General features: G+C 50.5%; 2 protein-coding genes across 2 annotated transcripts; both read left to right on the top strand.

Annotated features, from left to right (window-relative positions):
- Positions 1 to 3,540: 3,540 nt before the first annotated feature.
- On the top strand, positions 3,541 to 5,328 carry LOC116957468 (glutathione S-transferase Mu 1-like). The gene is made up of 3 exons (XM_076056139.1): positions 3,541 to 3,723; positions 4,150 to 4,260; positions 4,521 to 5,328. The coding sequence occupies exons 1-3, from the start codon at positions 3,658 to 3,660 to the stop codon at positions 4,614 to 4,616; spliced, it is 273 nt and encodes a 90-aa protein (XP_075912254.1). The 5' UTR covers positions 3,541 to 3,657; the 3' UTR covers positions 4,617 to 5,328.
- A 2,979-nt stretch (positions 5,329 to 8,307) lies between these two features.
- Positions 8,308 to 24,251, top strand: LOC116957465 (glutathione S-transferase Mu 1-like). The gene is made up of 8 exons (XM_032979631.2): positions 8,308 to 8,448; positions 15,596 to 15,671; positions 16,170 to 16,234; positions 19,145 to 19,226; positions 19,780 to 19,880; positions 20,629 to 20,724; positions 22,196 to 22,306; positions 23,918 to 24,251. Exons 1-8 carry the CDS (start codon positions 8,413 to 8,415, stop codon positions 24,011 to 24,013), a joined length of 663 nt encoding a protein of 220 aa, XP_032835522.1. The 5' UTR covers positions 8,308 to 8,412; the 3' UTR covers positions 24,014 to 24,251.
- The last annotated feature ends 1,056 nt before the right edge of the window (positions 24,252 to 25,307 follow it).

Raw genomic sequence — 25,307 nt, 5'->3', positions numbered from 1 at the left:
ATCTGATAAACCAGCAATTCACCATTCTGGCGAATTGCCCGATCATGCTAATGTGATATCACACGAAACGTCGTACTCAAACTGTAAATGTTGTGGATTCACTCTTCAACACACCGGTGGGCTAAAGTAGTGAATTATTTGTCTTTTGTCAACGTGACACTTTTTTGCTGATTGGCCGTGTCGGGTGGTGGAGGGTTATGACACATTTATAAATAACGCGATCTAACCCAAAAACCTTTATTATGAAAGTTGTCTGATTTGTCAGACTAGAGGCGTTTTTGATTTGGGTTAGATCGCGCCAATATTTACGATCTAACACAAAAAAACATTATGAAAAATAAGTAATATTTAAAGAACTGTTTTTTTAAAGCACGCTTTAATGAAATGTACCGTAAGAGTAATGTCAAAACTCCACGACTCCAGGAAGTGGGCCCGAAGCTTGCCACAACGGAAGGGGCCCGTGGTGATTTACAGCCAACGTTGAGTTGAGCGTGGACAATAAGAGCCAAGCAGAAACATAACGTATAAAAAGAACGTTTACAAATTTTTTATTTCAATGACAGAATATAGTATTGTCATTAGTATGACATAAGTATACCGAGTTTGCAGTCGATACCACATAGGGAAGTGGGTTAAAATTGAGTTACAAGATTTGAGGATACACCAACAGACAGTGAGTTAAATACAAGCGTGTAAATAATAATAATAATCGTGTAATAATAATACGATGAAAAGAAGCCAAATTCGTTGGGCTTATTGATTATGTGGCCAGGTCGTTTCTGGGAATAAAATTGAGCTTAAATCGCGTAAATATCTATGCGATCTAACCTCCATTGTGCATATTGGTCGCGTGTTAAGTTAGCTTATTTTCATCACGTGTAAATACAGGGTGCTTAAACGAATGTAAACACTTATATGGGACCGCCGCATTTCCTGTGGCACTGTTGCAAATTCTCAGAAGTGTTCACATTTGTTTGAAGCAACCTGTAAATTAGCAGCCAAATAATCTAAACGCGTGATGTCGAGTCTACACGTGGAGGGGAAAACCGAAGGGCCCAGATGCAAACAAAAATCCACGCGACCACGGGGAGAGAGGGACACACACGCAGACTCCAAATATACAGCAGCATCGAACCCACGACCTCTTGTATACCAGGCGAGGTAGTTAACATCTCATAGCCACCGTGATGATGATGAGAGAGACGCAGACTCCAAATATACAGCAGCAGCAGGCATCGTCAGGGTCGGCATCGAACCCACGACCTCCTGCACACCAGGCGAGGTAGTTAACATTTTATAGCCACCGTGATGATGATGAGAGAGAGAGAGACGCAAACTCCAAATACACAGCAGCGGGCAGGATCGAACCCACGACCTCCTGTAGACCAGGCGAGGGAGTCAACATCTCATAGCCACCGTGGCGCTCGCAGGCTTCAAATAAAAAAAACCCCACAAGAGTGACGTTTCAGGCAATGGATCTTCTTCATTGCAGATGGAGGCTAAGTAGGGAGGTAGAGTGGATGATGCGAGTTGGAGTTTGGGGGCGGTCAATCCACTGCTGGATGAATGACTCCCAAAGCCGTCATCATCAACCACGGTCACTCCACTGTTGGATGACTCCCTACGTCATCATCATCAACCACGGTCACTCCACTGTTGGATGACTCCCTACGTCATCAACCACGGTCACTCCACTGTTGGATGACTCCCTAAGTCATCATCAACCACGGTCACTCCACTGTTGGATGACTCCCTACGTCATCATCATCAACCACGGTCACTCCACTGCTAGATGACTCCCTAAGTCGTCATCATCAACCACGGTCACTCCACTGCTAGATGACTCCCTAAGTCATCATCAACCACGGTCACTCCACTGTTGGATGACTCCCAAAGTCGTCATCATCAACCACGGTCACTCCACTGTTGGATGACTCCCTAAGCCGTCATCATTAACCACGGTCACTCCACTGTTGGATGACTCCCTACGTCATCATCATCAACCACGGTCACTCCACTGTTGGATGACTCCCTACGTCATCATCAACCACGGTCACTCCACTGCTAGATGACTCCCTACGTCATCATCATCAACCACGGTCACTCCACTGCTAGATGACTCCCTACGTCATCATCAACCACGGTCACTCCACTGTTGGATGACTCCCTAAGTCGTCATCATCAACCACGGTCACTCCACTGTTGGATGACTCCCTAAGCCGTCATCATCAACCACGGTCAATCCACTGTTGGATGACTCCCTAAGTCATCATCATCAACCACGGTCACTCCACTGTTGGATGACTCCCTAAGCCGTCATCATCAATCACGGTCACTCCACTGCTAGATGACTCCCTAAGTCATCATCATCAATCACGGTCACTCCACTGCTAGATGACTCCCTAAGTCATCATCAACCACGGCCACTCCACTGTTGGATGACTCCCTAAATCATCATCAATCACGGTCAATCCACTGTTGGATGACTCCCTACGTCATCATCATCAACCACGTTCACTGCACTGCTAGATTACTCCCTAAGTCATCATCAACCACGGCCACTCCACTGCTAGATGACTCCCTAAGTCATCATCATCAACCACGGTCACTCCACTGTTGGATGACTCCCTACGTCATCATCATCAACCACGGTCACTCCACTGTTGGATGACTCCCTACGTCATCAACCACGGTCACTCCACTGTTGGATGACTCCCTACGTCATCATCATCAACCACGGTCACTCCACTGTTGGATGGCTCCCTACGTCATCATCAACCACGGTCACTCCACTGTTGGATGACTCCCTACGTCATCAACCACGGTCACTCCACTGTTGGATGACTCCCTAAGTCATCATCATCAACCACGTTCACTCCACTGTTGGATGACTCCCTAAGTCATCAACCACGGTCACTCCACTGTTGGATGACTCCCTACGTCATCAACCACGGTCACTCCACTGCTAGATGACTCCCTAAGTCGTCATCATCAACCACGGTCACTCCACTGCTGGATGAATGTCCTGTGATGTGACGCCGATCCACCCAGTGGCGTCTGTCCACGCTACCGATCCGTCAACACCATTCGAGTCCACGAATCTCAAGGAGCGAATCGATCCGTGACAACAACATTACTAAGACTCGCCTCGATGATGATGATGTTACTGATGATGATGTTACTACTGATGATGATGTTACTGCTGATGTTGATGATGTTACTGCTGATGATGGTGATGTTACTGCTGATGATGGTGATGTTACTGCTGATGGTGGTGATGTTACTGCTGATGATGGTGATGTTACTGCTGATGTTGATGATGTTACTGCTGATGTTGATGATGTTACTGCTGATGATGGTGATGTTACTGCTGATGATGGTGATGTTACTGCTGATGATGGTGATGTTACTGCTGATGATGGTGATGTTACTGCTGATGATGGTGATGTTACTACTGATGATGGTGATGTTACTGCTGATGATGGTGATGTTACTGCTGCTGATGATGTTACTGCTGATGATGGTGATGTTACTGCTGATGATGATGTTACTGCTGATGATGGTGATGTTACTACTGATGATGGTGATGTTACTACTGATGATGATGTTACTGCTGATGATGTTGCAGTTGGACAGACGGAGAAAGCCGTGGTGGACATGCTGGAGAACGAGGCGATTGACATTCGCATGGCCTTGGTCTACTTGTTCTACGGACCCGACTTTGTGAGTCGCTGCCAGCATCACCACCATCATCATTATCATTACTGTTCCCTACCACGTGTCCCCCCCCCCCCCTGTGTCTCTACCCCCCCAGTGACCCCCCCGTGTCTCTACCCCCCCCGTGTCTCTACCCCCCAGTGCCCCCCCCGTGTCTCTACCCCCCCCGTGTCACACACACGCGTGTGTGTGACTACACACACACGCGTGTGTGTGACTACACACACACGCGTGTGTGTGACTACACACACACGCGTGTGTGTGACTACACACACACGCGTGTGTGTGACTACACACACTGCTGCGTGTGTGTGACTACACACACTGCTGCGTGTGTGTGACTACACACACTGCTGCGTGTGTGACTACACACACTGCTGCGTGTGTGACTCCGCGTGTGACTCTGCGTGTGTGACTCCGCGTGTGACCCAGCTCACCTACGTGGACCTGGTGCTCTACGATGTTCTGAATCAACATCGGCTGTTCGAGCCGAGCCTCCTGCTCCCTCACCCCAACCTGGGCCAATTCCTCCAGCGCGTCGAGGTGACGAGACACGGGGGGGGGGGGGTGGTGGAAGAGGCACAAGGACATCGGGGAGACAAAGGTGGCCGGGCATAGTCCCGGCCACACTCGCCCCCTTAGTGCCACAGTGCCGGCCTTCGTAGGTGCTGCCCCACCTGTCTGAAGGCCACCCATGTGATCTTGGTCTTCCCTTTATACATTTACGCGCTCTAACCCTGAAGGCCACTTGTATGATGCGAAAGCCTCCTGCGTGTGAAACTGCCCTTTGTCTTTGTCTCTAGGCCCTGGACAAGATCTCTGCCTTCATGAAGTCGAGCCGAATCATCAAATCGCCCATCAACAACCGTGCTGCATCATGGGGGATCAAAAAGGAATGAGCCAATCAGGAGGCCCCGCGCAAGGATCTCTCCACCGCCGTAGCCAATCAAAAGTCGGCAGAGCTTAATTGCCCATGTGGTCCGAGATTAACAAATAGGTTGTAGCCATCGCTGCGATACAGAACCCTCATCTCTCGAGGGGGGCCCTAGCTAGGCTCACCGTTACGTTCTGCGTGCGTGACCCTTGGCAAGAAGCAGTAGCTCAACCCTGAGTGAGTTGGCGGTCACCGCCGTAGCGAGGTAGCGATGATGCAGCTGTTGTTGTTGTTGCTGGTGGTGGTGTTGGTGGTGTTGGTGGTGCGGTGTCCGTAGCTCATAACTGGACGTGGAGTGGTAGTGTGACCCGAGTTCGATTCCCGCTCACGGCCAACACCAGCGACGATGATCTGAAGCAGTCTTGGGCCTCCCCTAGGTCGATTCAGCCTCAATTGAGTACCCCGTGCGATGTGTAAAAACATTGCTACTTGGGGAACAAAAGCAGCCGGCCTTCATAGGCGCTTGCTAACACAAACCCTTCAACCCCTTATCAGTGCCATACTTGTTACAAATTCAGACCTTATTGGTCACCCCGTGCCCCTCATAAATCTCAAAGTTCATCCTACAAAGTCCAATCACAAGGGAGAAACACAAATAGACAACATTAGTTTTTTTGTCTGTGTTGAAACGTCTGTATACCATATGGACCTGTAAATTAAATTTCCCTCTACAAGAATTTTGGGAAACCGTGTGAGTTTACAGGAATGCTAACAGCACTTGCCCCAACAGTCTGTCGAGGCTTTGCTGGGGAATCTTTGTCTTTGTGTGGCAGAAAAGTTGCTTAACAGAGACGACGTGGCACTGAGTGTGCCGGTGGCCGTGTGGTGGTCATAGCCATCGCTCTGCATGGCCGGATAGCGGGAGACTCGACACGGGCACGACACGCACAAGACACACACACGACACACAGACGACACGCACACGACACACACACACGACACGCACACCACACGCACACGACACACAGACGACACAACACACACACGACACACACGACACGCACACGACACACACGACACGCACACGACACACACACACGACACGCACACAACACACACGACACGCACACCACACGCACACGACACACACGACACACACCACACGCACACGACAGACGACACAACACACACACGACACGCACACAACACACACGACACGCACACAACGCACACGACACACAGACGACACACACACACGACACGCACACAACACACACGACACACACACAACACACACACGACACGCACACAACACACACGACACACACACGCACGACACGCGCACGACACACACAACACACGACACGCACACGGCACACGACACACGCACGACACGCACACGACACACACACGACACAACACACGACACAACACACACACGACACACACACAACACACGACACGGGCGCAGCACGGGCTAGAGAAGAGATGGAGTGATGTGGTACAGGAGGACGTGGAGCTGAGTGGACTTGCCGATGACTGGTACCAGCGGTGTCAAGATCGGCCTCTGTGGAGGAGGCTCGTGAAGGACGCTACTGGGCAGTTGGAGGCAGTCGCCCTCCAACAACAACGGAGGGCGGAGGAGCGACGCTCACAACAACGAGCGGAGCGCCGGGCGGCTAACGCACAGCGGATTGGTACAGTAGGGGGGCACAGGTGGTGCATCAGCCAGTCATCTCAGTCGACCCACGGCACCTGCTGGGTCTGTCCCGTGACCTCCTGTCAGCGAACCTTCGACAAGCTTCACGCGATAGCCTCAAAGTGCACCTAGCCTGGCACAGGTGACTTCGCCACCGCTGAGTGGCGAATGACGGCTGCGTTGTTGGTATTGCTCGGGGAGAGGGGGGGTGAGGGGGTAAGGGGGGAGGGGCTATAAACAAGGGGGGGGGGCACGCGCTGCCCAACGCGGTGACGTCAACGTTCCAGAACGTGCCACGGACGTCTGGGCGGGTGAGTCAGGGGGGGGTTAAAGTGGGCGGGGTTAATGGTTTAAGTAGGCGGGGTTAATGGTTAAAGTGGGCGGGGGGTTAGGGAGGGGTGGGCGAATAGGCGGCTGTGGTGGCGTTGCTATCTCGTCGCCCATTGGTCAATCCACTGCCTCTATCCAGCAGTGGGTGGTGGCGGAAGGGGGGGGTGGTGACGTCACGCAGACCCGTCGCCAATAGGAACACGACACTTCAGAGGGTCGCCTCGATTCTTGAGAGTCGATCCGTAGCCGATTACTTAGAATCTTAGATTAATGGATTTTCTCTCTTTTTTTACCGATTCAGCGGTCACTACGAGAGATTCGATTCTGGAATCGAAATGAAAACACCTGCAGCCTTTGTGTCATGGAGATGCATAGAGACCCATAGAGATCCATAGAGATCCATAGAGACCCATAGAGATCGATAGAAACCCATAGAGATCCATAGAGACCCATAGAGATCCATAGAGACCCATAGAGATCGATAGAGACCCATAGAGATCCATAGAGACCCATAGAGATCCATAGAGATCGATAGAGATCCATAGAGACCCATAGAGACCCATAGAGATCGATAGAGACCCATAGAGACCCATAGAGATCCATAGAGACCCATAGAGATCCATAGAGATCGATAGAGACCCATAGAGACCCATAGAGATCCATAGAGACCCATAGAGATCGATAGAGACCCATATAGATCCATAGAGACCCATAGAGATCGATAGAGACCCATAGAGATCCATAGAGACCCATAGAGATCCATAGAGATCTATAGAGACCCATATAGACCCATAGAGATCCATAGAGACCCATAGAGATCGATAGAGACCCAGAGAGACCCATATAGATCCATAGAGACCCATAGAGATCGATAGAGACCCATAGAGATCCATAGAGACCCATAGAGATCCATAGAGATCGATAGAGATCCATAGAGACCCATAGAGATCCATAGAGACCCATAGAGATCCATAGATACCCATAGAGATCCATAGAGACCCATAGAGATCCATAGAGACCCATAGAGATCCATAGAGACCCATAGAGACCCATAGAGATCGATAGAGACCCATAGAGATCGATAGAGACCTATAGAGATCCATAGAGACCCATAGAAACCCATAGAGATCGTTAGAGACCCACAGAGATCGTTAGAGACCCATAGAGATCCACAGAGACCCATAGAGATCCATAGAGACCCATAGAGATCGATAGAGACCCATAGAGACCCATAGAGATCCCTAAGAGATGCATAGAGATCCATAGAGATGCACAGAGATCCATAGAGATCCATAGAGACCCATAGAGATCGATAGAGACCCATAGAGACCCATAGAGATCCCTAAGAGATGCATAGAGATCCATAGAGATGCACAGAGATCCATAGAGATCCCTGAGAGATGCATAGAGATCCATAGAGATCCCTGAGACATACACAGAGATGCATAGAGATCCCTGAGAGATGCACAGAGACCCACAGAGATCCCTGAGAGATGCACAGAGACCCACAGAGATGCACAGAGACCCACAGAGATGCATAGAGACGCACAGAGGACCACGATGATGATGACTACACAGCGAGAGAGAGGAGCCACGTGGAGTAGAGAACAACACGCAGGGGTAGAGGAGTGGATCGACCACGCTCACGGGAATCGTCGCGGGACAATCGAATAATGATTCCAAGGTGGGGGAGGGAATCGATCCGAGGCGAGTGCAGTAACGATTCCGGAATCGATCGTGTTTAAAAAGCAGGACGAATCGATTTCCGGGGTTCACTGACGAAGCGGAGAAGATGGCGCTCGTGCTGGGCTACTGGGACATCCGCGGGGTGAGAGACGGCGGGCCAGCTACTCGGCCACAGCAACGTGGAGTTGCCCCCCCACCCCCTCAGCCGCGAGGCTCGCGCGTGTGGCGTCGTCGGCGTAACAGCGCTCGGTTGATCTGACCCATTGCACAGCGCCGCGGAGGGCTGTGAGATGTTGACTACCTCGCCTGGTACGCAGGAGGTCGTGGGTTCGATCCTTACCCTGACGACGCCTGCTGCTGCTGTAGATTTGGAGTTTGCATGTCTCTCATCATCATCATCACGGTGGCTAGGAGATGTTGACTACCTCGCCTGGTGTGCAGGAGGTCGTGGGTTCGATCCCGACCCATGACACCTGCTGCTGTAGATTTGGAGTTTGCGTGTCTCTCCACGTGGTCGCGTGGATTTTTCTCCGGGTCCTCCGCTGTGTAAATAATAAATAAAAGCGTGTAAATAATAATAAATAAAAGCGTGTAAATAATAATAAATAAAAGCGTGTAAATAATAATAAATAAAAGCGTGTAAATAATAAATAAAAGCGTGTGAATAATAATAAATAAAAGCGTGTGAATAATAAATAAAAGCGTGTAAATAATAATAACTAAAATCGTGTAAAAATGTATGCCATGATGTAGCTGCTCGACACGAACTGCCGATGTCCCCGCTGCGTGTGGCATTGTCCTTGTGCCGGTCGCCTCGAGGCGCTGTGCTCTGACACCGGTGGTGAGACGAGGCCACACCCAGAACGCAGCAGCTGCTGACTCTGGTGGAGGCCAAGCAGTTTCAAAGACAAAGACCAAATATTAATGATCAAGAGCCACGCTTTGTGGTTTGAATGTTCACCAAATATTAATGATCAAGAGCCGTGCTTTGTGGTTTGAATGTTCACCAAATATGAATGATCAAGAGCCATGCTTTGTTGTTAGAAAGTTCACCAAATATTAATGATCAAGAGCCACGCTTTGTGGTTAGAATGTTCACCAAATATTAATGATCAAGAGCTCTGCTTTGTGGTTACAATGTTCACCAAATATTAATGATCAAGAGCCACGCTTTGTGGTTAGAATGTTCACCAAATATTAATGATCAAGAGCCGTGCTTTGTGGTTAGAATGTTCACCAAATATTAATGATCAAGAGCCGTGCTTTGTGGTTTGAATGTTCACCAAATATTAATGATCAAAAGCCACGCTTTGTGGTTAGAATGTTCACCAAATATTAATGATCAAGAGCCATGCTTTGTTGTTAGAAAGTTCACCAAATATTTAATGATCAAGAGCCACGCTTTGTGGTTAGAATGTTCACCAAATATTAATGATCAAGAGCTGTGCTTTGTGGTTAGAATGTTCACCAAATATTAATGATCAAGAGCCACGCTTTGTGATTTGAATGTTCACCAAATATTAATGATCAAGAGCCGTGCTTTGTGATTTGAATGTTCACCAAATATTAATGATCAAAAGCCACGCTTTGTGGTTAGAATGTTCACCAAATATTAATGATCAAGAGCCATGCTTTGTTGTTAGAAAGTTCACCAAATATTTAATGATCAAGAGCCACGCTTTGTGGTTAGAATGTTCACCAAATATTAATGATCAAGAGCTGTGCTTTGTGGTTAGAATGTTCACCAAATATTAATGATCAAGAGCCACGCTTTGTGGTTTGAATGTTCACCAAATATGAATGCTCAAGAGCCGTGCTTTGTGGTTTGAATGTTCACCAAATATGAATGCTCAAGAGCCATGCTTTGTGGTTAGAATGTTCACCAAATATGAATGCTCAAGAGCCGTGCTTTGTGGTTTGAATGTTCACCACAACTGCTGTGCCGTGGTGCATGCAGAGACTTGGTGCCTTGTGGAAGCCATCATCTATTTAGACCAGTGGTTCTTAACCTTGTTGGAGGTACCGAACCCCACCAGTTTCATATGCGCATTCACCGAACCCCTCTTTAGTGAAAAATAAAATGTGATTTTTTTCAAATTCAAGACATAGATATGTTTTTTACTGGTACACAAAATGAGCCGTGCATGAACATTACCTTGTTCAAAGAATAAAACCAACACAATGCATAAACTCACAACAAATTACATACCTGGAAATCAATGTGACTTCTGCTGTTGCCTTTGAGAGATCAGTTCAGATATGCGTGGCTTCACCTTGGCAAGTGCCACTCTCATGTCATTTTCACAGCAAAGTCTGTTCCTTTTCTTCGTTTTTATGTCCAGCATCCTCGAAAAGGATTGCTCACAAAGATATGTTGTAACAAATGGTATAAAAAAATCCAGGGCTTTCTTAGCAATAACTGGATACTTGTTCATTTGTCGACACCAAAATGTTGAGAGCGTTGTTGTTCTGAAGAGTTGCTGTTGAACCTGGCTCTGCTGAATTTCAATGATTTCGTCGAGGAATTCATCATTGACATCTGCTGTTTCAACAGCAAACGTGAACGGCTGTCTCACCCATGCTGGATATGACTCTCTTGTAGGGAAATATCCGTCGAGAGACTTTGCAAGCTCATCTAAGTGCGTGGCAATTGTTTGCTTCAGTTCCGTGGATACAGAAATATCTCCGATTCCAGACACATCTTCGATCTTGCTTGCACAGTCGTCCAGAAGCGGGAAGTTTGCGAAGTTATTGTTCTCTGTTCGTCGTTTCCATAACGGTAGCTTTTTTTGAAAAGCCTTCAGGTGTTCTTCCGCTTCCATGATATTGACTCCACCACCCTGCATCTGCTGATTGAGATGATTGAGAGCTGCGAATATATCAGCCATGTACGCTAAAATGAGAATGAACTCAGTATTTTTGAAGCAATCTGCATGGCAGTGTTGGTGCTCTTGCAAAAACAGGGCTAATTCCACACGCATGGCAAAAACACGATTCAGCACCTGTCCCCGGGATAACCACCGAATATTAGAATGGAGCAGAAGTACCTCAAATTCAGAGCCCATTTCTTTACACAGCTCACTGAAGATGCGGTGCCTCGAGCACTTTTTCGCACATAGTTCACACATTCCACCACAGTTTTTAATACTTCTGCCATTTTTGGAGGTAAGGTTTTTGTTGCCAACGCATGCCTGTGCAGAATACAATGCGTCACAATGATGTGTGGTGCATCGGCCTTTACTAGCGCACCAAAACCAGACTTTCTTCCCAGCATGACTGGAGCTCCGTCCGTACAAACTGCAGAAACCATATCCCATGAAAGATTGTTGTCTCTGAAGAAGTCATCCACAAGCTTCTTCACATCGGCTGCCTTCGTTGTTGTTGTAAGAGGCTTACAAAATGAAAACTCTTCTTTTATCATGTCGTCTTTCACATTGCGTACAAAAACAGCAAGCTGGCTTAGATCAGAAACGTCTGTGGTTTCGTCGAGTTGAAGGCTGAATGTTGCCGGGCTTGAAATCAGATCCGCGACTACTTGAGCCAAGATGTCTTTACTCATGTCTTCTATTCTGTCACTGACGGTGTCATTTGAAAGGGGAATTTGGGATAATTTACCTTCGGCCGCTGTTCCGAGTATCAGATTCGCCATCTTTAATGCAGCTGGTTTCACAAGTGTTTCACCAATGGTGTGTGGCTTGCCCTGCTTTGCGATCAGGTAAGCAACTTCGTACGATGCTGTCAGGATCGGTTTGTTAACAGGTACAAATCCAAGAGCAGGCAGAGTGGCCCTTTCATCGAATCTGGCTCTCTTCACCCTGAATTCAGCAAGTGTTGTGTTCTTGTATTCCCCGTCTCCATGCAGCTTCAAGAAGTGTTCCTTTAGTTTTGCCGGTGCAAGACTAGAGTTGCTCAACTTGGCGTTGCAAATCATGCAGATAGGACGCTCACTCCCATCACGTTCCGTGATACTTGAGAATCCATGTTGTACATATTCGTCCGACCACTTTCTTCTTTTGCCCGACATAGTTAGTATGGATAAAATATTAAAGAAATCACACGACGTACGACAACAACAGTCACACGTTGACTACTGAGTACGCACTAAATTCCCCGCAGCGCTGATTGGCCAAGCAGTGTAGCATGATCATCTGCAGCCAGTGATGGCCAAGCGGGCCGTGTGTGTCATCACAAATTTACACAATAATTCAAGTGTGTCCGGACCTCCGTGGCGGGGGCTCTGCCGAACCCCTGAGATCGACTCACCGAACCCCTGGGGTTCGATCGAACCCAGGTTAAGAACCACTGATTTAGACGATTGAATATCTTGGCACCCGCTGTTTTATTGCCAGACGGGGCAAAATCCATACTCTGTGGTTGGTTCTTTCGCTGAAGTCATGCGACTTTACCGAAAGAACCACAGATTATAAATGGGTTCTTGCAGTCACGACCGCTTCAACTCGAGGGTGAAACCCCACTCTCATATTTGTTCACCATTACTTTGATACCGGCAAAAAGGTCCCGTTGTGTATATTTGGAGTTTGCGACGTCTCTCCCCGTCTCTCTCCACGTGGTCACTGCGTGGACTTTTCCCCAGGCACTCCGCTTTTTCCCCTCCACTTGTAGAATCAGCATTTGTACAACGACGTTGTACGTTGTGTACACATTGTACAACGACGTTGTGTACGCATTGTACAACGACGTTGTGTACGCATTGTACAACGACGTTGTGTACGCATTGTACACAACGACGTTGTGTTGTGTACACATTGTACACAACGACGTTGTGTTGTGTACACATTGTACAACGACGTTGTGTTGTGTACACATTGTACAACGACGTTGTGTTGTGTACACATTGTACAACGACGTTGTGTTGTGTACACATTGTACAACGACGTTGTGTTGTATACACATTGTACAACGACGTTGTGTTGTGTACACATTGTACAACGACGTTGTGTTGTGTACACATTGTACAACGACGTTGTGTTGTGTACACATTGTACAACGACGTTGTGTTGTGTACACATTGTACAACGACGTTGTGTTGTGTACACATTGTACAACGACGTGTGTTGTGTTGTGTACACATTGTACAACGACGTGTGTTGTGTTGTGTACACATTGTACAACGACGTGTGTTGTGTTGTGTACACATTGTACAACGACGTGTGTTGTGTTGTGTACACATTGTACAACGACGTGTGTTGTGTTGTGTACACATTGTACAACGACGTGTGTTGTGTTGTGTACACATTGTACAACGACGTGTGTTGTGTTGTGTACACATTGTACAACGACGTGTGTTGTGTTGTGTACACATTGTACAACGACGTTGTGTTGTTGCGTTACGGTCTGTAACATGAGCGTCACTTTACGTAACGTGAGCAACATGCTTTGTCGAGCGAATGGGCTGGTCCCGCCCACACTAAAAGTAAATTCCTAAACGATTTTTTTTATTTAATTTTACCTGGTCTAAGGCTCCACCAAGGTGCTATGCAGCTCAGAACCATCACAAATGGTAGCTGAACGAAGCGGTTTATCACCACCATCATCACAACCACTATCATCATCATCACGTGGACATTTATAGCAGCAGCCAAAGACTCTAAACCGCGTCGATTCATATGTGGGGGGGGAACGGCGGAGGATCCGGAGAAAAATCCACGCTACCACGGGGAGAGAGAGAGAGAGACACAAACTCCAAATATACAGCAGCAGGCGTCATGGATCAGGATCGAACCCACGACCTCCTGCACACCAGGCGAGGTAGTAAACATCTCCTAGCCACGGTGATGAGAGAGAGACACAGACTCCAAATACACAGCAGCAGGCGTCATGGGTCAGGATCGAACCCACGACCTCCTGCACACCAGGCGAGGTAGTAAACATCTATCCACGGTGTCCTCTCACCAGCATTGGTTCAGCGAAAGCAAAACTCCATGCGTAAAATAAAATGTTTTCGCTCCAGATGACGCTGCAAAATATCTGTATTTTGATTTGGTGTGCTGATCTTAAAGGTGCATTGAAAAATGTGATACTCCGACTGATGCTCCTGTTGCTGTGGTGTGACTCATGCAGCCAGCTATGGGCTCTAGGATTTGGTGTTACATGTTATTTATGTAGTTTATTGTAAAAATTCGGTCAGTCCCTGTGATCACTGTTACGTTGCAATTATGGCTTTATTTTTTTGGTGATGTCGAAAAGTTTTTTTGGTTTGGACATGTTTGTTTTGTTGTAGTACAGAGTTAGACTGATGGCCTTAATCTAAGTTGTCTTGTGGTTGTTGTTGTTGTTGTTTGACTTCCATCCCACTGGGATTTTTTTGCACACAGCGTTGGTGCTGTACGGTGCTTTTTTCAGGAATATTTTGCTGTTTTTTTTCCATGGATTTTCTGTTTTGCACGGTCACACCAGGTCACTTTAAGATGTTTTCTCGTTCGTATTTTTGTTTGTTGTGGTTGCACCCGATTCAAGAGCCAAATGTCTCACAGGGCTATACCAAAATAAATAAACTGAAACTGCTTGAACCCTAAGCCGGTGACCTGCCAGATGTTGACAGGCAAGGACGCTGGTTTCTGGGTCCTAATGCAAAACAAACTCATGTCATGATATTGATGTTGGTGATTATGTTGATGATGTTGTTGATGTTGATGATGTTGGTGATGTTTGTGAGTGGTGGGTCCTAATGCCAAACAAACTAATGTCATGATGATGTCATGATGATGATGTTGGTGATGTTTGAGTGGTGATGTTGATGATGATGATGTTGGTGATGTTGTTCATGAGTGGTGATGTTGATGATTGATGTTTATGATGATGATGTTGGTGATGTTGTTTATGAGTGGTGATGTTAATGATTGATGTTTATGGTGTTGATGATGATGGTGTTGATGATGATGGTCGATGTTGGTGATGTTGTTTATGAGTGGTGATGTTAATGATTGATGTTTATGATGATGATGTTGGTGATGTTGTTCATGAGTGGTGATGTTGATGATAATGATGTGGTGATGTTGTTTGAGTGGTGGTGTTGTTGATGATGATGTTGGTGATGTTTATGAGTGGTGATGTTAATGATTGATGTTTATGGTGATGGTGATGTTGGTGATGTTTATGAGTGGTGATGTTTATGAGTGGTGATGTTAATGATTGATGTTTATGGTGATGATGATGTTGGTGATGTTGGTGATGATGACATGGTGATGTTGATGATGACATGGTGATAGCGATGTTAATGACGATGACTGATGGTGATGTCGCTGACGAGTGGTGTCGTTTTATTGCAGCTGGGCCATGCCATCCGTCTCTTACTGGAATACGTGGGTGAAGAATGGGAAGATAAACTGTACACCATCGGGGACGGTGAGACGGAGACACGGAGGAGATGGACACACACACACAGAGACACGTGGACACACAGAGAGACACGTGGACACACAGAGAGACACGTGGACACAGAGAGACACGTGGACACACAGACACACGTGGACACGCACAGAGAGACACGTGGACACGCACAGAGACACGTGGACACGCACAGAGAGACACGTGGACACGCACAGAGAGACACGTGGACACGCACAGGGAGACGTGGACACGCAGAGAGACGTGGACACGCACAGGGAGATGTGGACACGCACAGGGAGATGTGGACACGCACAGAGACACGTGGACACGCACAGAGACACGTGGACACACACAGACACACGTGGACACACACAGACACACACACACACAGAGACACACACAGACACACACAGACACAGACAGACACACAGACACACACAGACAGACAGACACATTGACCCTGACCCAGACTCTAACCCTGACCCTCCACCTCATCTCCCGTTTCCCCCACAGCTCCGGACTATGACAAGAAGGCCTGGCTGGACCAGAAATTTAAACTAGGCCTCGACTTCCCAAACGTAAGTTTCATGTGTGTGTGTGTGTTCAGTATCGCTATGCATGTGTGTACACATGTATATGTATGCGGTACCAGCGGTGTCAAGATCGGTCTCTGGAGGAGGCTCGTGAAGGACGCTACTGGGCAGTTGGAGGCAGTCGCCCTCCAACAATAACGGAGGGCGGAGGAGCGACGCTCACAACAACGAGCGGAGCGCCGGTTGGCTAAAGCACAGCAGGTTTGCAAAGTAGGGGGCACAGGTGGTGCATCAGCCAGTCATCTCAGTCATCTTAGTCAGTCGACCCGTGGCACTTGGGTCTGCCCCGTGGCCTCCTGCCAGCGGGCATTCGACACTTCACGTGGTCTTAACATGCACATAGCCTGGCACAAGCGCCGTGGTGACATCACCGCCACTTAGTGGCGAATAGCAGTTGTTGTTTATGTGCGTGTGTATGTGGGTGTGTGTGGTCTCAGTTATCTGAAAGTTGCAAGCGAGAATTTCATAATCGCTTGCGGCTGGGGTTGGCATCGTCCCCCACTCCTGATGTCGAGGGTAAATGGGCGAGGTTTAGGACTGACTCGTGCAGCTGCAATGGCTGCTTTGGGTACGTGGTCCAGACCTCCTCAGAGACTCTGGTTGACAGAGGAGGTGTTCAGGATGGTTGAAAAAGCGACAGGCCCACTGTCATCGGCTACAGAATCCCACGTCAGAGAATGAGGAGGCTTACTGCAGCCTTCGCTCGGAGGTTCGGAGAGCCGTGAGGCGCTGCAAGGATGGGTGGTGGTCGCGGGTTGCTGAGGAGATGGAGTCTGCCTCAGTGGCCCACGATCACAAATCTCTATTTAACTCCATCAAAAAAGTAACCTGCAGCGCCACACCTATTACCATCAGGGGAAAAAACGGTGATCCAATCTCCGACCCCCAGGAACAGGTTTGCAGATTTGCTGAGCATTTCTGTGAAGTCCTGGGGAGGGGAAATCCCTCAGCCAGGAAAACATCGTGGCACAAAGTGAGGATGACCCTGCTGAGACTGCAGTGCCTCAAATATTGGAAGAAGTCACCCCCTGTGAGTGGCTGGCTGAGGTGCCATCTGTTGAGGAAGTACTGAAGGCGATCCGGAGTCTGAGACCAGGAAAGGCACCGGACAGAGATGATCTCCCAAGCGAAATGCTGAGGGAGGGTGGCGTTTGTGCACAGACTGCCCTATATGACATCATAACAACAGTCTGGACCAATGGACGGGTTCCACAGGATTGGAAGGATGCCCTGGTGGTCCCCCTTTTTAAGAAGGACCGCACAGACTAACAACTACAGAGGCATCTCACTCCTCAGTGTGTCGGGAAAGGTCCTGGCAAGGATTATTCAACATCGCCTTGCCAGGCACGCTGAGGAGAGGCTTGCGGAGCCCCAATGTGGTTTCAGGAAAGGGTGGTTCTGCACAGATGCCATATTTTCTGTCCGTCTGCTACAGCAGAGGTGTAGGGAATTCCAACAAGACCTACATCTCTGCTTTATTGACCTGGTCAAGGCCTATGATACCATCAGTAGGCCTGGGCTCTGGGTTGTTCTTCGTGCTTTTGGAGTCCCTGACCCTCTGCTCACGATCATTAAGGACCTTCATGATGGTGAGCGGGCCCGGGTAAAACTACGTGGCCGGGAGTCGGAGCCATTCCCTGTACACCTTGGGGTGTGACAGGGATGTCCTCTGGCTCCCACATTATTTAACATCTATTTTTACCACGTAGTTTGTGAAGCCTTCAATAGCTGTACCGGGGGAATCTCCATATGGTACAGATATAATGGGAGGCTGATCGATGCCCGGGTGCGGTCAAGGGATGGCTCCCTATTGCTCAACCACGTTATGTATGCTGATGATTTGGTAATAGCTGCTCAGTCAGAGGAGGAGTTGGAGACGCTGCTGCTGAGACTGGAGCGTGCCACTAAGAGATGGGGCCTTACCATCAGCCCCACAAAAACTAAGCACCTGCCTGGGTATTTTGTACCATCGGACACTCCACCCCCACAACTCCCAATCGGTGATGGGGCAGTTGTGGAGAGTTTCCCATACCTGGGCAGTGTGCTTATGACCGGCTCCAGTTCAACAGCAGAGGTCTCACTCCGAATCAGTCGAGCGGCAATATCTTCTCATCGGTTGCGTAACGCTGTGTGGAAGCTACCTGGTCTGTCACTCCGCACTAAGCTTCAGGTCTTCTCGGCCACGGTCATTCCCTCCCTTCTCTACGCTTGCGAAACGTGGACCCCCCTAATGGAACATCTTCGCCGATTTAGAAACATTTAGGCTAGCCTGCCTACCATTCATCCTGGGTTTAACCTGGCTAGATTGTGTGAGCTCACAAATCCTTGAAAGATCTGGGCACGGTCCCATCGGTGACCTCCGGCTGGCAAGGCTGCGTTGGCTGGGTCATGTAGCCCGCATGCCCAGCCACCGCATGCCGAAACAGCTTTTGTTCGGCCGGATCGAGGGAGCTAAACAGGCACGGCACGGGCTAGAGAAGAGATGGAGTGATGTGGTACAGGAGGACGTGGAGCTGAGTGGACTTGCCAATGACTGGTACCAGCGGTGTCAAGATCGGCCTCTGTGGAGGAGGCTCGTGAAGGATGCTACTGGGCAGTTGGAGGCAGTCGCCCTCCAACAATAACGGAGGGCAGAAGAGCGACGCTCACAACAACGAGCGGAGCGCCGGGTGGCTAAAGCACAGCAGGTTGGCACAGTAGGGGGCACAGGTGGTGCATCAGCCAGTCATCTTAGTCAGTCGACCCGTGGCACCTGGGTCTGCCCCGTGACCTCCTGCTAGCGGGCGTTCGACACTTCACGTGGCCTCAAGGTGCACATGGCCTGGCACAAGCGTCGTGGTGACGTCACCGCCACTTAGTGGCGAATGGCGGTTGTTGTTGTGTGTGTATTCCCAGCTGCCCTATCTGCTGGATGGAGATGTGAAGCTGACTCAGAGCAACGCCATCTTGAGACACATCGCTCGCAAACACGGCCTGGGTAAGTGGCGGTGGCGGTGGCGGTGGCGGTACCCGGTGCGATGTGTAAATATCACCACTGGGGAGGCAAAGGCGGCCGGTTGTGGTGCTGGCCACCCACCCCCTCGTGTGCCACAGTGCCGGCAGCCTTCCTAGGCGCTGCTTCTCGCTAACAGCATTTGCCCCAACAGTCTGTTACAGGCTACACGGGGGATCTTTGTGTTTGGTGGTGTCGGAGGTCATGGTATAACAATCGGGTTTTACCCTTTCTGGCGATAGAACTGCCGTGTTAAGATGTTAAAACACCAAACAGAATCCTTCGTCAAGGAATCCTGTCACTGCATTAACCACACAAGGTACTTGTGGTGAACATGCAAACAGAGAACACGTCCTGGTAGTGTGTGGTGATGCGTTGCTTGAAGCTGATTGGTCCGCACCAGAGACAGCTTTCTGTTGCTGCTCACGCTGCTGCTGCTGATGAATTGTGGCGTTTGCTGCTGCTGATGACAGAAGTAGTGTTAATGCTGCTGTTGCTGCTGATGAGGATGATGTTGCTGATGATGATGATGTTGCAGTTGGGCAGACAGAGAAGGAGCAAGCCTTAGTGGACATGCTGGAGGGCGAGGCGATGGACATTCGCATGGCGATGGTGCGCTTGAACTACGGGCCTGACTTTGTGAGTCTCGTAAACATCAACATCATCACCATCATCACACAGACACCATCGCCTCCTCCACCACCACACACGACATCACCACCACAACACAGATACAACCATCACAACCAACACAGAAACCATCACCAACAACCACCACACGGAAACCATCTCCACATCTCCACCATCAACATCATCAACATCACCAGTATTATTGCCATCATTAGCATTACCACCATGCCCACCAGCACCACCACCAGCACCACCACCAACATTACCATAATTGTCACCATTATCGACTTAATTATCAGCATCTATGCCTTTGTGTCTCTGTGTCTGTGCGTCTGTGCGTCGTCCGTCTGTGTCTGTGTGGTGTCCGTCTGTGTGGTGTCCGTCTGTGTGGTGTCCCTCTGTGTGTCTGTGTGGTGTCCGTCTGTGTGTCTGTGTGGTGTCCGTCTGTGTGGTGTCCGTCTGTGTGTGGTGTCCGTCTGTGTGTCTGTGCGTCTGTGTGGTGTCCGTCTGTGTGGTGTGCGTGTCTGTGTGATGTGTGTCTGTGTGTGTGATGTGTGTCTGTGTGTGTGTCCGTCTGTGCGTGTTGTGGGGAGCGGTGGCGCAGCGGTTGGCACGCCGCGCTACGAACCCGGCAGCCCGAGTTCGATTTTCGCGCACGGCCAACACCGGTGACGATTATCTCGCGGCACTTTGCTCCGGCCTTCTGCGTGGGCTACCCGGGGGACCTTTAGCTGTATCTGTGTCTCCGCGCCCCCAGGCTAAGAACCGCCCCGGCTTCCTGGAGTCTGTGCCGCCCAAGATGCAAGCCCTGGCCACCTTCCTGGGCGACAAGAAGTGGTTCACTGGTGACCAGGTGACGCAGACACTTGTGTACACATGACGCAGACACTTGTGTGCATGTGACACAGACACTTGTGTACACGTGACACAGACACTTGTGTACACGTGACGCAGACACTTGTGTACACGTGACGCAGGCACTTGTGTACACGTGACGCAGCGTGTGTGTGTGTACACGTGACGCAGACACTTGTGTACACGTGACGCAGACACTTGTGTACACGTGACGCAGCGTGTGTGTGTACACGTGACGCAGACATTTGTGTACACGTGACGCAGACACTTGTGTACACGTGACGCAGACACTTGTGTGCACGTGACGCAGACACTTGTGTGCACGTGACGCAGACACTTGTGTACACACACACACGCTGTGTACACGTGACGCAGACACTTGTGTACACGTGACGCAGACACTTGTGTACACGTGACGCAGACACTTGTGTACACGTGACGCAGCGTGTGTGTGTGTACGTGACGCAGACACTTGTGTGCACGTGACGCAGACACTTGTGTGCACGTGACACAGACACTTGTGTGCACGTGACACAGACACTTGTGTGCACGTGACACAGACACTTGTGTGCACGTGACACAGACACTTGTGTGCACGTGACACAGACACTTGTGTGCACGTGACGCAGACACTTGTGTACACACACACACGCTGTGTACACGTGACGCAGACACTTGTGTGCACGTGACGCAGACACTTGTGTGCACGTGACGCAGACACTTGTGTACACACACACACGCTGTGTACACGTGACGCAGACACTTGTGTACACGTGACGCAGACACTTGTGTACACGTGACGCAGACACTTGTGTACACGTGACGCAGCGTGTGTGTGTGTACGTGACGCAGACACTTGTGTGCACGTGACCCAGACACTTGTGTGCACGTGACCCAGACACTTGTGTGCACGTGACGCAGACACTTGTGTGCACGTGACCCAGACACTTGTGTGCACGTGACGCAGACACTTGTGTGCACGTGACGCAGACACTTGTGTACACGTGACGCAGACACTTGTGTACACGTGACGCAGACACTTGTGTACACGTGACGCAGACACTTGTGTACACGTGACGCAGACACTTGTGTACACGTGACGCAGACACTTGTGTACACGTGACGCAGACACTTGTGTGCACGTGACGCAGACACTTGTGTACACGTGACGCAGACACTTGTGTACACGTGACGCAGACACTTGTGTACACGTGACGCAGACACTTGTGTGCACGTGACGCAGACACTTGTGTACACGTGACGCAGTGTGTGTGTGTACACGTGACGCAGACACTTGTGTACACGTGACGCAGACACTTGTGTGCATGTGACGCCGCGTGCGACGCCGCTTGTGACGCGTGTGTGACTACACGTGTGTGACTACACGTGTGTGACTACACGTGTGTGACTACACGTGTGTGACTACACGTGTGTGACTACACGTGTGTGTGACTCCGCGTGTGACCCAGCTCACCTACGTGGACCTGGTGCTCTACGATGTTCTGGATCAACATCGGCTGTTCGAGCCGAGCCTCCTGCTCCCTCACCCCAACCTGGGCCAATTCCTCCAGCGCGTCGAGGTGACGAGACACCGGGGGGGGTGGAGGGGGACAGGGGGGGGGGGTCTCCACGAGGCTGGGTGTAGGGATGGAGTGGGCAGCTGGCATCGCGGTGGCTATGAGATGTTAACTACCTCGCCTGGTATGCAGGAGGTTGCGGTCCAGATTCCGAACCTGATGTCTGCTCTATATTCGGAGTCTGTGTATCTCTCTCCCGTGCTCGCGTGGATTTTTACACCGAGTCCTCCGGTTTTTCCCTCCAAATGTAGAATCGGCGTCTAGAGTCTTTGGCTGCTGTAAATTTCCACTTAGTTGGGTTGTTGTCTGCGATGGCCCAGTCACTTCTGAAAAAAACGCTACGTAGATCAGTGGGGCCTTGCCTCGTAAAACAAAAATAGTTTTTAGTTTACCTTGAAGGCCGTGAGCCGGCAGCGCCTGCGTGTGTCGACACATCACAGGGACAGGCTCTCTGTGTCCCTGTGATGTGGCGACACACACAGGGACACAGAGAGCCTGTCCCTGTGATGTGTCGACACACACAGGGACAGGCTCTCTGTGTCCCTGTGATGTGTCGCCACACACAGGGACAGGCTCTCTCTGTCCCTGTGATGTGGCGCCACACACACAGAGACAGGCTCCCTGTGTCCCTGTGTGTGGTGACACATCACAGGGACAGGCTCTCTGTCCCTGTGTGTGGCGACACATCACAGGGACAGGCTCCCTGTGTCCCTGTGATGTGTCGACACACACAGGGACAGGCTCCCTGTGTCCCTGTGTGTGTCGCCACATCACAGGGACAGGCTCTCTGTGTCCCTGTGATGTGGCGACACATCACAGGGACAGGCTCCCTGTGTCCCTGTGATGTGGCGACACACACAGGGACAGGCTCTCTGTGTCCCTGTGATGTGTCGCCACACACAGGGACAGGCTCCCTGTGTCCCTGCATGTAGCGGCACACACAGGGACAGGCTCTCTGTGTCCCTGTGTGTGGCGACACATCACAGGGACAGGCTCTCTGTGTCCCTGTGATGTGGCGACACATCACAGGGACAGGCTCTCTGTGTCCCTGTGTGTGGCGACACACAGGGACAGGCTCTCTGTGTCACATGGCAGGGACAGGCTCTCTGTGTCCCTGCGTCTGTGACGTGTGGAGAGCGGTGTCCACGACGGCGAGGGCTGCGAACCCGGCGGCCACAGTTGGATTCCAGGCTCTAGCCCACCGCCATTAACGGTCCTGGGGGGGGCCTCCCTTAGGGTCGACTCGAATGAGTAACGCGGTGGGATGCGGTGTCGTTAACGTCGCCACGGAGACGGCGGCGGCCCGGCCGTGGTGCTGGCCACCCACCCCCGCGTGAGACGCGTGTTAGGCGCGTGTGTGACGTGTGTTAGACTCCGTGTGTTAGACTCCGTGTGTTAGACTCCGTGTGTTAGACTCCGTGTGTTAGACTCCGTGTGTGTGACACCGCGTGTGTATGACGCCGCGTGTTAGACTCCGCGTGTGTGCGACTCCGCGTGCGTTAGACGCGTGTTAGACGCGTGTGCGTGTGACGTGTGTGTTTGTGACGTGTGTGTGTGCGACTCTGCGCGTGTGCGACGCCACCTGGGTGACCTTTGACTTCTCGTCTCTCCTAGGCCCTGGACAAGATCTCGGCCTTCATGAAGTCGAGCCGCTTCATAAAAAGCCCCATCAACGGGCCCATGGCGGGTTGGGGGAACAAGAAGGAGTGAGCCATTCGGCAGGAGGAGGGGGGGCCTGGAGCAACGTTCTCGCCCTCTTTCTCTACCACCGTGGCCAATCGGAAGCCGGCAAAACATATACATTTCTTAGCCAATCACAAGCGTTTAGGAACGCAGGAAGCCCTCGGCCAATCGGAAGCGAGGAAGAGAATTGTTAGCCAATCGGTGCCTTGGAATGAAGCAAGCTCGTAGCCAATCGGAAGGTTGGATTAATCGCCCCCCCCCTCCCTTATCCAATCGGAACACTCCTCTTATCCAGAACCCTGAGTAAAATGTTATCGCATCGTAGAAATGTTGCAAGTTGGTTTGAAGTTTAAAGGTGTCATCAGAAATGGAGACGCAACGCTGGGCATCGTTAAAGTTGGGAGAGATCTTCGGGGCGATACGCTCGTCGATTGTAAGTGACACTAATTAATAACCTGAATCGTTAATTATCATAAATAATAATAACGTTCGCGGAATTGTTGAAACGCACGGAGTGAAGACGTCACGGTGTCCATGTTGCATGGGGGAGCGTCGCGGCGGCCATGTTGTATGGGGGGGGGGTTGTCTTCCTGGTGGCTGATTGGCCAGTGCAGTGGATGATGTAATCTGTTTAGGCACCGCCGCCACGCCCCTTGAGTTGTGACGTCACGGCATCCATCTTGCGACATTTCGGTCTTGCGACATTTCAGCCTTGCGACATTTTGGTGTCGCCCGATGCAGAACCATCGTCTCATCCTCGTACAGAACGGTCATCTCCTGGAGGTGGCCTTCAGCAAGTTTTACGTTTTCAGTGCGTGGCCCTTCAACTCCGACACTAAATGCTTGACGTACGCACACACACACACACAGTGGACGCCATGTTGTGTCGCCCGACTGCAACAGTACAACGTGACGGTGCGCCCGCGTGCGTGGGGAGCGGTGGGACAGCGCTTGACGCGCCGCTGTGGATGAACCCCGTCTAAAGGCCCGAGGAAGATTCCCGGCTCGCGGCCGTCATCGGTGGCGGCGGATGAATATCTCGACCGTGCCCGGTCGGCCATCCTTATTCTTGGGGGGCTTCCCCTCCTCGGTCGACTCCGCCTGCAAACGAGTAAACCTCGCGCCGTGTGCGCCCTTGCGTGAACATCGGCATTGGGGAAATCGAACTCCGGTCTCTGGGTTCGTAGCGCAGCGCGAGAACCCCTCGGCCACTGCTCCCCACCCGCACGCGCATCCACACAACAACGCGCATCCACATGCACACAACAACGCGCATCCACATGCACACAACAACGCACATCCACACAACAACGCGCATCCA

The sequence above is a fragment of the Petromyzon marinus genome, chromosome 74, assembly GCF_048934315.1.
Source record: "Petromyzon marinus isolate PM22_M1 ecotype Great Lakes invasive population chromosome 74, UKy_Petmar_22M1.pri1.0, whole genome shotgun sequence".
Classification (NCBI taxonomy): Eukaryota; Metazoa; Chordata; class Hyperoartia; order Petromyzontiformes; family Petromyzontidae; genus Petromyzon; species Petromyzon marinus.
Note: the sequence above shows the minus strand (reverse complement) of the source record. Positions and strands in the feature narration are given on the sequence as shown.